The following is a 12852-nucleotide window of genomic DNA, read 5'->3' on the forward strand; positions in this document are numbered from 1 at the left end:
TGCTTATGTAAAGTCAAAGCTTGTCTCTTTCCACATCCATTTGTTTCCCAATGAATACAGCAACACGGTTTCTGCAGCCCAGAGAGTCAATTTTGTCATCAGCTTCCAGGAAGCAAGGTTATACTGGTATCATGAAATACGTGACACACAGCTGTAATTAATACATGACACACAGCCGTAATCGGAGAGGATTGATGAGCACTGTGTATGTGCTAATGCCAGTATTTGGTCATTGCCTATTGATATGCTCTGTGCTGGAGTCCACCAGCCACAGTGGTACCTCTGAATATTTCCCTCCTAAAGATTAAGAAACATCATAGTATAGCTTTTAATAGTAACAGTTCCCTATCTATTTCAAAAAGAAAAAAGTAACATAACAACGAACACTGGCACAGAACAAATAATGCAATCAGTTCTGACGAAGGTCACATGTCATTTGAAAACTTTTTTCAGGCATTTTTAAAGGCCTGTTTTGTATAATAACTTCAGAGTTGGCACTATAGGCAACGTTACTGTCTTCAACAGTGCTGTCTTTCTTGAAATAAAATACACCTATAAATACTTAAAGGGAGGGTGTCAAGAGGATGGGGCCAGTGTTTTTACAGTGGTGCCCAGTGACAGGACAAGGAAATTGAACATAGGAAGTTCTATCCAAACATGAGGAGGAACTTCTTCACTTTGAGGGTGGCAGAGCCCTGGAAGAGGCTGCCCAGAGAGGTGGTGGAGTCTCCTTCTCTGGAGACATTCAAACCCGCCTGGACACCTTCCTGTGGGACCTGCTCTGGGTGGACCTGCTTTGGCAGGGGGTTGGAGGAGATGATCTCCAGAGGTCCCTTCCAACCCCGTATCATTCTGTGATTCTGTGTGATTCTGTGAAAGAAGATAAACAATTCCAATGGTATGACTACAGAGCTTGGCAGCTGCATCCTACATAACTGATCCTGAATCTGCGCTCATGTCGGAGTTATTTTTACCTCTCTATTAAACCTTTCAATCTACGTTGCTAATTGCTTATCATTTTGTTATAGATAAAATTATATACATATTTTATTATACCACTATTTCTGACTACACTGCAGGGCAAGAAGTATGTCTAAAGGGCTTGCGAGTAACTGAGGTAACAGTGATTTTTGGTGGGTATCCAGTGATACAGTCCTAAAGAAAACTGACTATATACAAGGTTTAGAAGAAAAAAGCTGCAAAGACAAAATATTCAACACAGAAAAACATGTTTTAATAGTCCTTGAGTACACAACAGCAATTGATGCTAATACCAGTTTCCTCTGGAGTAAGAGCATGTTGCTATTCTTCCTGGAGGAAGACTGCCAAATGTTACAATTATTCCCAGATTACAACACCGGCTGTGGCTACCTTCCTAAGGATCGTCAATCCTGAGAAACCAAGGAGACAGAAATAGAGCTCAGCTTCCTTGTTACTCCCCCCCCTCCAAATACCTTTGACTAGGCCAAGGGAATGGTTTTCTGGGGAAAGTGCAACAAATTATTGTTAAGAAAACATTTGAGAAGCTAGTCATTTTGAATATGCATACAAGTGACCTGGAGGAGATCACATATACAAACCTTACCTACCAGAACATCTACCCTTAGAGAAGAGTTGAAAAAGGAAAGTGGAGAGGAACAATTTTGTACACAACTGAGGAATACTTATGTTCATTAAAAAAACTTTTTCTTCTGAGATGAGTGTAGGAATATCCCATTTTTTGAAGACCCGGACTGCTTGAAGAATTCCTTTGCTTACTGCTCAGATACATTTTGCCAAACAAAATTTAAAAAAAAAAAGAAAAAAATAAATTGTTGATGTCACTGAAATCTTTTAGAAAAAGAAAGTGAAGTGTTGCTTTCTACTAGTTCAATGGTCAGTTATTCTGTGCAGCCATTGCCCAAGTACAGCTGCCAGTAGCACACACGACAGGAACCTGCACACAGACACTTCATAAGTGCATACAACCATCACCATTATTCCACTTTTACAGATCAAAACAAAGTAGGAGGATCCCTCCCCCGTCACTAAAGAAACCAACAGTGACACATACAAGTCAAGAACCACAGGGAGACAAACCCAACAGTTTATTTTCTGAAGGGATCAATAGCAGAAGATGACAGCTGTCTGCCAAGGAAGAGGTAACTGTACCTTTTCAACGTCCGACAGAGACGATAGAGAATGGTTCTGCAGAACCTCTGGTGCTGTGAACGCTCGCAGATCTTGTTGGGAGACATTTTCATCAGTAAATGATACACTGCCAGATGGAAGCAACAGGAGAGACCACGGGGAAATGATGAATTCCAGAGCAGTAGGATCAGCTGTATGTGAAAGGGAAAAAAACCAACACATACCTGAAATTAAAGCAATGTTGTTTGATGCCCTTGCTTGATGTTATTTTTTTTGCTTAAAGACACGTTTAATATCAGCCTACATATTATTAATGGAATAGATTCATGCTTCCTTTTTCCACCTATGGTGCTTCATAACCACAGCAATGACCTCAATTTTAATCACACTAAGGAGTAACACCTATCCATTTTGACTATTCATACCAGCAAGCTCAAGAAGAGTCTGCTAAAATACTCACAAGCTCTCCTGTCCTTACATTATTTCATTTATGTTATAGTTGACATATAAAACAATCCCATTTTGTAATGTACATGTCATTAAGGCTAATTCCTACAATAAGAATGGAGTTGACTGCTAAACTAACATAGCACTGCTGCAGCAGCAATCCTCAGAAGACCAAGATAGTAGAGAAAGGAAATACTCCATATTAGAGTAGCTGATAGAACTGGACAAAACGGAAGAGTTTTGGGGCACAGAAGTCCTTTTTAGCCTAAAGAAAAAAATATATTTCAAAACTGATAAAGAAAAGAATAATTCTAGGCAGCAGTGGAAGTGGGCAAAGAATAAACCTGAAACCTTAGTAAGATCACCCATTCAAACCCTGTGAAGAATACTTGAAAACAGAAAAACAAGTACTGAAACTGGAGAACCAAAAGTGACAAAGAAGACTTCCTACACCATGAATATGCAATTTGCCAGCTAGGTTTCTGATGTCTGATAATACTGCTGTCAAACTTCTGACCACAGACTTATGAAAAAAAAAAAAAAAAAAAAGGGGGGTAGGAGGAAGGGGCGGTTAGAAACAGACCACACGTAGGTCTGGGGAAGCTGTTAAAACGCAAAATTTACCTTGAAAGTAAAAGTTAAATAAGGCAGGAAAAAGAGAGCATTTCTTTCAATAAAATATTTTTTTTTTCCTACACGTCAAACAGTAAATCTGCTCAGTTTCCCCGAAGAAGGCATAAGCTTTTATTTAAGTAAAAATAAAAGTTAACTGTTATTGTTCCCTAGGCAAAGAGGCAGTTGCTCAGTTTTCTGCTACATGACATATCAAAGATCTGAGGTAACACATTTGAAGGATAAGTCTTTATTTTCTCTCTAAATAGTAAGTAACAACAGCAGAAAAAAAATTTCCTTTCTCAGCTCCACCACTAACAACGTTTTCCGTTCTATCTGCTTAGGACGTTCCTACAGCGCTAGTTCCTAGGCTGTTCAACTATCTTGTAATCTAGAATATTTCTAATCTCCTAGGAAATGTATTACATTACTGCTTACAGGTATCAGATGTAAAAGGATCTACCAAATAAGTCTTTCAATTTCTTCAACTCCTCTTCCTCCAAAAGAAGCTAAGAAATTGCTTTTAGGCTCTCTACATCCTGTGATACCAAAGCAAAATTATATTAACAACTCGGTAGTACAATTATCCAGAAGAAGATTCCCAACTGTCAGATCCTGAAGCTCAGAAAGTTTCCCCTCCTACCAGTGTGTGCAAGAGATACCATTCAGTAGAGAATCCAATAATTATTCAGTCTACAAGCAACATACGTTTTTCTGAACATACCTTAAATCCCTATGCAGAACTTTGCTTTGAAAAGGGAAAGAGATGATTGAGGGCAAGAAAATTCTAGAAATGGAAAGATCCTACAGAGTCTATGTCAAGTAGTTATTTCTAATTGTTTAATCACCTAAGAACCAAAGGAGTTTGTTACAGTTTTTCTAATGGATTTCAAAATGCCAGTATGTCTTGCTGAAAGCCAGTACAACACACTTAGGATTCACAGTGCAGAACTGGTTTCCCCTTGCTCTGCTTTTTATGACATACAAGAAAGGCTCAGCATTCTTGCCTCAGGGGAGTGTATTTGACAGATCCAGGGGAGAAAGCTGGAGCAAAAAGAAATAAGTAATTGGTGGATGGTATCTCTGATCACGTAGGTTAAACCAATTTAAGCTCTCGCACTGAACTGCTGAGCTCCCCATGGAAAGCAGAGGTCTTTATCACATACAAAAAAAAAAATAATTCCCCAACCTCCCCTTAAAAATACCAAATACAAAACCATACATGATGATATCTGTATTATCCACAGAAGACAAGGTCTCACAGGTTTTTCCTATTCTGTTTCAGTTAAGTAAAATTGCAAGGGACAAAGAAATATCTGTTACTTGAACCTATCAATATAAGCTCAACTAAGTAAAATATATGGCTCAATTAAGAAGCTGTACAAGTATCTTTCTGTTTCTAGACCTCCTCCAGTGACTTCAATTACTTCCAAATATTGCATTTATTAAGGTGTTATAAAAATAATCCAAAAACAACCAAAGAATTGCATTTGCTGAGCTACTTGAGCAACATCATCTAAATTTGGTAAAGAGAAATTCTAAATTTCACACAGACATTTGTTACCAATCCTTACACTGCAGACACAATTTCCCTCTTCCCCACAGCAACCCAATTCACCCCTAGCTACAAAAAGATTTAAGCCTGGAATCACTCTCTTTAATGGCCATGACAAAATATCTGCTTGATACAGTAGTAAAAATAATCAATTATGTACAAGATCATGGTTTCACCGTAGTGTGTAGAAGGACACTTGGCATGATGCAAAGGACCATTATCTCTACAGACACCTTCTCTTACCACGGCCAACTACAAAACTGGAGTTTAAAAATACCTCATATTGCGAAAAAGCCATGAAAATACATAAATTTAAAAGATGAGCTGAAGAAAACTCCCTTGGCAAGAACTTTAAAGACCGCATATAGCAAAAGTAGCAGCAATCAACCTCAATCAACTGAATTAAAAAAAAAAATTAACTAAGAATTAAAATAATAGTATCTGTTCCTCCCAGATGACATTTTGCACTATACCTCTAACCCCACTTCCTCTGAAACAAAACAGAACAACTGCTGTTCACTGTTGTGTCGGTAAGTTCAGATGCTAAACAAAAGAAATGTAAAGATGGGAAGACCCTTCCTATTATAGATACATAAGAAAATATTACATTATATAGCAAAGCATTTTTAGAAAGACGACCTTAGTTGGCCATTGACTTCCAAAAATAACCCTGCAGGCAACTATTGGATTTTTTACTAGTTCTGTGTGTATACAACACTGATACAAAAATAATCTTAAAATATTATAAGGCTTCTGCTTTAAAGTACCAACTTAGGAACCTTAAGTGATGTGAAGTGAATGTGAAGGCTTTATCCTTAACATTTAGTATGACAAAGACTTTAAATACATTTGAACTCTTTGTATTCTGAAACATACTACAGAAGCAAGAGTTGGCGAGATGGAAACACAATTTAATTTTAAGAATAAAAAAACCCCCATATTTAGCCTAAGTCTTCCCAATATTAATTTAAACAAACTTTGTAGCATGTGTATGTCTCCTACAGATGCAAAAGGCTGAATTTATCGATCCACGTAAAATACTTCCATCCACACTCAACAATCTTCATGATCTGAAGCAACATACAATGGATGCGACTAATTTTAAGTTTAGAAAAAAGGCTGATTTTTCTAAGCTAGTTTTGTTGACATTTTCTTAGCTTCCTCTTTTAGTAGCTTTTAACTAACATAGCAGATCATACTGCCTCCATCACAACTTTGGGAATCTAATCTACCATTACAAAGCATGAGAATAAAATAACTCATTCTTCATTTCTTTCCTTAAGGCATGCATCGCAAATGAAAATAACTGTCTCAAAGCTCCTACTATGCAGATTTACTGTAAGAAAATATTTTAAAGTAGCTCTACTCTTACCCTTTCACATGTTTGTGCCATGGGGGAAAAAAAAAAACAACCACCCAAACCCAAACACACAATGCATCAAATAGCCAGGGACCATGGAAAAGTAACAGAAACTAGGTCCCAGTAACAATATTCATGTCATCTTCTGTTTAGGCTTTCAGAAGAATTTACAAGAGCAGTAAGGGAAACATACTCCACAAAATACAGGGGCAAATGACAGAAAATTATATTAAAATACCTCTTTCTAAAAGCACTGGAATTCAGGGTATGGCTTCCTGGTCCATTGTCTGCCCAGGAGGCTTTCAACTGTGCTAGAGCTGTCAGCCTTCTGAGTTCACTCCAGAACTACACAGCTTGGTAACAAAACACTTGTCAGAGCAGAGTTAATCAAGCAGTGCCAAGACAGAGGTAAATTTTGTGGTCTTAAAGTGAGAGAGTGAACCGGTTTTAAATGCAATAAAAGCTGAAATGATCTTCAGCTACATAGCACCTGCCAAACAAATGAAAGGCTTTCAAAACAGTCCATTACATGGTTTAACAGGATACAAGTAGCCAAAGACGAAAAAACTCCACCACATTATAAGAGGCAGTAAGTTCAGACAAATTTAAAATGGATCCATTTCACAACACTGATGGCAGGTAATTTTGAATTCCAAAACTACATACGCCACCCAAGCTCCTTCAGTTTTGCTTTTTCCTACTTCTCTCTTAAGCTGTAGCCATTAGCCAAAATGGTCAGTGATGGATATTTCAGCTGCTTCAGCACAGAAAAGGAATACACCTTTAAAAAGCGCAGAAGAGCCACAAAACATACACAAGGTTTTCAACATTCGTTGCATCTTTCTCTTTGCTTTGCTCTGTAGCTCTCACTGAGACAAGTAAGATTTCTCCTAGCGCAAAGGAACCTGAAGATTTTTATGCTTAGGCCAGGTTGGAGGCAGGCAGACCACCAATGGCTCTCTAGACAGGACAAGATTATGCCAGCGCAAGGGACCACTTATGCTCTGATACTCCTTTGAGCTGGTGCAGCATCTGCCTGCATGCCTGGTGTGCAGGGGAAGCAGCACTCCTGATCCCTCTTCCCTTGGAAACAAAGGGATGGGACTGAGCAGAGAGCTCTGATGGGATACTGAACTACTTGGAAACCAGCAGCACAGGGGGAAACACTGAGAGGCTACCTGAAATTTATTCTTTCCTGAGAAACAATTAGTTTCTGAGATTGCTTACGTTGTTCCCAAGATGCTTGATGGTCACCGTAACACCACACTACCCTTTGTTACCATGCCCACATCCAGCAGAGAGTTCTGGAAAGTGCAGAAATAATAACAGGGCCTCACTAACAGGGCCTGATCTCTTTCCTTCTCAGCAACCAAAAGATCAATGTTACCAGAAGGTGAATAAAATCATTCCTTAACAGTTATTAGTAAAGGGAAAAAACAACCATTTAGCACCTGCCAGCAAGGACTGGCTGGAAAATGTGGTTTTTCCCCTCTCCTATCGCATTTTCTCTCTCCATCTCAAATATGTCTATGACTGCTTGGGACCCAACAATAGTTCCCATCAACACATTTTACACTTCACCTTCCTACTTTTCATTATACTTACCTGAGCTAAACAGATGCAACAGTATGACTGTCAACAAGACTTACAGGTCCACAAAAATCACAACTGTCTTCACATCTGCTTTCAGATGATATCCCTTTTCTTTGCATAAATAATTTCCCATATACAAATTTGCAAGACAGTCAATTTGTAAAGTCTCTCTTTCTTTGCTCAATCTGCCTTTCTATTATCAGACTCCTTTTTTCCTCTTCTCTTTCCCCTCCCTTTAAACACACCTTGAAACACTAAGGTCCAACTATTTTCAAAACCCACAATACATGCTTTAGCATAGGAGTGGCCCAAGGGACATATGAAGTCTTTCCCACTTTCAAGTTTTGATAAATCTTTTCCAGTTAAACCTACCAAATTACAGGGACGCCTGTAATTTTTTTTATAATTTTCAGCAGCAGAGAGCACCGCATGCTCCTTATACTTCTATGCTCACATCTGAGATATTTCACTTCAAAGACCTGTTCCTTTGACCTCATGGAGTACTGAGTACAAGATACAGCATGTCTGAAACAGCTGATACACCCTCTCAACAACAAAATAGTTATTGCAGATAATTAAACAGATGTAAGAGAAGGGCAGGTCTGGTATCGGCCTTTTCAAATCTCCAGATTAATCTCAACGTCACTAGTAAAACTGATGTCAGATCTGCAACTGAGTGCTAGATTGTCTTTCTCCTCTATTTAACAGCTTATAATATGCTGACAAGACAGCTACCAGAGTTGATCTTCCAAATCAGTGATTAGCAACTAGATTTCAATCTAATCTATCATTATTTATAGTGATTAAAATGAATTTGTAAAGTATTTTTAAAGAGTTCACACCTGTTAGAATTGTAAATACAAATAGGCATAAAAATATGCACATTTCTGTATCAGTCACTGAACTAGACATGGTATGATATGTTATTAACTGTGCAAGACATGGCTTTTCATTCAGTGCTTTGAAGGATAAGAAGAGACTCAATAAAAGACATGCACAACTTTTATAAATCAAGAAGTCATCAAATCTGTAACAGAAGCCTCTTTGGAGCACTTTTCCCTGATTTCCTGGAACCAGTTTAAGTAACAAATTAATTGAAAAACAAGCCCTCAGTTGCTGGAGTAGTAGGATTCTCAAACAGACTACCAAAACTCTACCAGGATTACGTAAATAAATAAATGGTTACTTGGGCTGGTAATTCCTTTAAGTGTGTGTGGTTGCTGGGAAAGGAGATTGCCAACAGATGGCAATTTAAGAGCTGATGATTTCCATAGCCTTTTTATCGCCCTCATTTCAAAACAGTTGAACAATATGCCTTATTTTATTTTTTTAAGAAACTTAATCTAGAAAACGCTCATCAAAGCTTAGAAGTTGTTACAAAAGAACATGTTCAGGGACTCCAGAGCTATACACGGAGAAAGAAAAGAGCATCTCTAAGACTGTCAGAGCTGAGCATGCCGTCACCTTGCAGAAGCAAGCTTGCCTCCTTGCCCTCTGCCCAGGAGTGGCTGGTCAGTTCCGAAACATTTTGGAAGCTCATCCTCTGCCATAGAATAGCTCTTCCATGCTGTATGATAGGTCTGCAATTTGACCAAGGAAAATAGGATTTCTCTAAGATCCCCTGTTTGCTGTAAGTCCTCCACAAATAAAGAACAAAATTGAGCCAGACAAGCGTACAGGAACCTCTGCATTTTCTGTTCCTGCGTCTCTACAATGCATCTGTACAAGTCAGCACAGAAACTGATATTCAAGATGACCAAAAAGGGTTTCTAGATTGTTTCCTTAGTGAAGCCAAATCTTCATTAAAGACTGTCTGGTTATCCTAATCTTGCTGGGAGGAATTAGATTTTCTTTGTCAACCTTGGTTACATAGTAAAGTTCTTTCATTTGGGTGCCTCTTGAAGTACATTTTACCACAGGGCTATATCCCAGGTTAATTAATAGCATACAAATGAAAATAGTTTGCTGAACTAGCAGAAGAACAACTCCATAAAACAGCTTCATCTCTAAGAAGAGAGATTCTTCTGGCACTGATTTTATCTGAATTTGTGTTTTGGTCTTCACTGATAGGAAGTAAGACCAGAAGCTTCTGCCACCTTAGCCAGTCTTGGCTGGCAAGCATTCCCTTAACTTAAAAGCACATACCAGAAGTCCTGGGGCAGATCTCAATTTTGTGCTCTCATCTTTCAGTACTTGTCTCTCTGAAGAAGGGCTGACGGCATTCTCATTCTCAATGCTTGCATGCAGCCTTCATAGTAATTACAATAACTCTTTTGTGCAGTACTCTTGGGCCAAGAAAGGGTGAGCTCCTATTTTCAGTGGAGACTTCCTTCTTGAAAAGAATTTAGACCTAGGATAACGTCTTAAGTGGTTTCACTACTATATACTCATGCAACTGGGATCTTTCAGGTCCATTTCACGATGGAGCTCAACATGTTGATTCCTGTAAAGTGTCCAACAGTAAACCTCTTATCATTCAAAAATCTCTCTTTAGTCAAGGTCTCACTTGGCCTCAACAACGTACCCTCTTAAAAAAAGATGAAATTATTCCTCTGATTCTCTCAGAGACAGAAAGAGAGAGAGGAAAGAAAATGTCAGCTTTTCCTTTCTGGCAATACAAGAAGCAGAGGGACAGGACAGTCGGTCAAGTTGCAACAATAAACTCAGCATTCCTAATAGGAAACGCTTCTTACCACACATGGGCTGTGAGCTCACTAGTAAAGGGAAAACAGGAAATTTGTATGGGATATCAGAACTACCCATAATTTGCCTACCAAAAAAAATATTTAAGGGAAGTTGATAAAATGTCTTATTTATAACGCTAAGTGAAGCTTCGTCAGAAATCAAACACCAAGTGGCAGTTTCTGCCCACATCTGCCGCCTTTGGAGTCTTTGTGAAGTATACAAGAGACCACTTTCATAGGTTGCACAAAGTACGAGACAGACCTAGCGTCTGACTTGACAGTTTGTCTAAACCAAATCTTAAAAAAAACCCCAACCCTGAAACAACCTAAATGTTGAGTCTTGCTAAAATTGCAAGCAAAACGCATACACAAAATACAAGAGATTTTTCCCTCAATAACAAAGATGTGCCCCTTGCATAGTTATGTGGCAAAACAATGACTACTTTCAAAGTGTGAGCTTTTGATTTTTCCTGAATAAAACTGACTAAGCTTACATATGCATGCTTAGGTATAAGGAGATGGCCCCCACAAATTTGCTGAAATACTAAGATGCATCATGGGTACATATATTCTGAGGCCAGATTAAAGATGTCACCAAAGTTCAATATTTGAGTTAAGCTTTCATTGCTATAAAAGGCAAAAAAAGGGGGGGGAAGGAGCTTAAGGATTTTCAGATTTTAAACAGAAGAAAGGAAAACACAAGGAAGAGGAAGGGCTCCATACTTGGGCTAAAACATAATTATTAGCAGTATTGCAAATACTTAACTTAGAGCCTACTAAGTTGGGGGAATGGGGGAGAAGAGATACTTACTTCTACTCCTTTAAAGTAGAACAACCCACCCCATTGCTCTTAACAGCTAATATATATAATATATATAACTAATATATATAATAACTTGCTGATTGCATTCTGAGGAATGATACCTACCCCTCTGGTCAAGTTTTCAGTGGTTCATCTTTGCCTCACTTGAGGCTAAATCTCTTCAGACTGGTCATGACTGCACTGTACTGTACCTCTTTCTATGTCCCCTTCAGGACCAAGTGCTCCAATGGTCTCAGACTTACATATCATTTTTTCTATGTTTCTATCTCATTTCAATTAGTCTAAATGCAATGACTCTGTGATGCCTTCCTACCAAAGCGAAGTCGTGACCACATGAAACTGAATGTGCTGTAAGTCCTGACAGAACATGAAGTGGTGGCGGCAAACATCCTTTGGGCTGGGGTGCAGCTAGGCACTTTACCCAATATAACCTAGGAGCAAGTTATTATTTGGGTTTAGAGCCTAGGAAGAAAAAGGGAGTTTACTTATATGACACACAAACATAATCAAGATGTTTCCAGTTCAGTATATATCAGTCTTTCAAAATGCTCACCTTTTGTGAATAGTTCTTGAAGGCTCTCTGCACTTTGATTCAAAATAGCCCATATTTCCTCTTCTTGCAATGGCCCCCCCCGAACCTCCAGAGCCTCTGCCAGTGACACATGCATGTTACCTGGAAAATGAGACAGACAGATTTAAGAATACATAAAAGTTACTTTTTTCCTTGCATGTAGTACTTGAATATTAATAACCCATGTTCAATTCGTCACAAAAATTCTAACATTAATAGAAACCATCAAATATAAATCCTACAAAACATTCCCCATGATGACGAAGAAATTTGAGTACCTGCTATCATGAAGAAGAAAAACTTGGGTTATAACAACAATAATGATCCATATTAATATTGTTGGCTACTAAATCAATAAACTTAACAAGCTGGCATTAGTCCATATGCTCTGGGCAAGAGTTTGCTCCATTTAAAGAAAAAAAAAAAAAAGACAGAACAATCAGTAGTTACAGGTTCATTAACGTAAATCAGTGATTAACATTATTTTGACAGGTTTAAGTCAGTGAAGGTGCTATTAGAAAAGGAAGCTCTTCTTCTGATATATTTTAACAGGGCTGTTTATATTATCTCACAACAAATTAATAAGAAGCATTGCCTGCAAACACACAGGCAAACAAGCTAACTGTGGAACTGATGGTTACCTCCTTCATTCAGATTCTTCATACATTTAAGGAAACAAAGTAAAACAGTGGAGCTCTACATATTACGACCCCAGAAAACAAATAAATACTTCCTTCTCCAGCTAAAAGAGATCAAGTTAATATTTTTTCAAAGAGTTAAACCATTCTTGCCATACCACAATATGATATTCAGTTGTCCAAAACTGTTTTGAAAACTGAAGAATGCACTCCTAAGTTCTCTGGCAATGTCAAAACTTCATCATTTCAGTAAGCTCAGGAGGAAATAAATCATGTGTCTGCTGAACTATTTCAGCTTTCTATGGACTCTCAATGTTCTCAGATTGAGCACTCACACCAATTTCCATTTCTCATTGAGATGCAGCTGCAGTCACTTCTCTCTCTGCTTTTCTCCAAAGCCGAAAGAATAAAATCTTGAGGAAATGAGCTGCAGTAAGAG

General features: G+C 38.3%; 1 protein-coding gene across 1 annotated transcript in view; it reads right to left on the reverse strand.

The window, feature by feature from the left end:
- PTPN13 (protein tyrosine phosphatase non-receptor type 13) overlaps positions 1-11872 on the reverse strand; it is a 104161-nt gene extending 92289 nt beyond the window's left edge. The window contains exons 1-2 of the mRNA XM_074154257.1: positions 11758-11872; positions 2152-2321 (exon numbers count right to left, since the gene is read on the reverse strand). Of these exons, the coding sequence (XP_074010358.1) occupies positions 2152-2321; positions 11758-11872 (285 nt within the window). The remainder of the gene's footprint in view (positions 1-2151; positions 2322-11757) is intronic.
- Positions 11873-12852: the final 980 nt, after the last annotated feature.

Source organism: Numenius arquata, chromosome 10 (assembly GCF_964106895.1).
Source record: "Numenius arquata chromosome 10, bNumArq3.hap1.1, whole genome shotgun sequence".
Lineage (NCBI taxonomy): Eukaryota > Metazoa > Chordata > Aves > Charadriiformes > Scolopacidae > Numenius > Numenius arquata.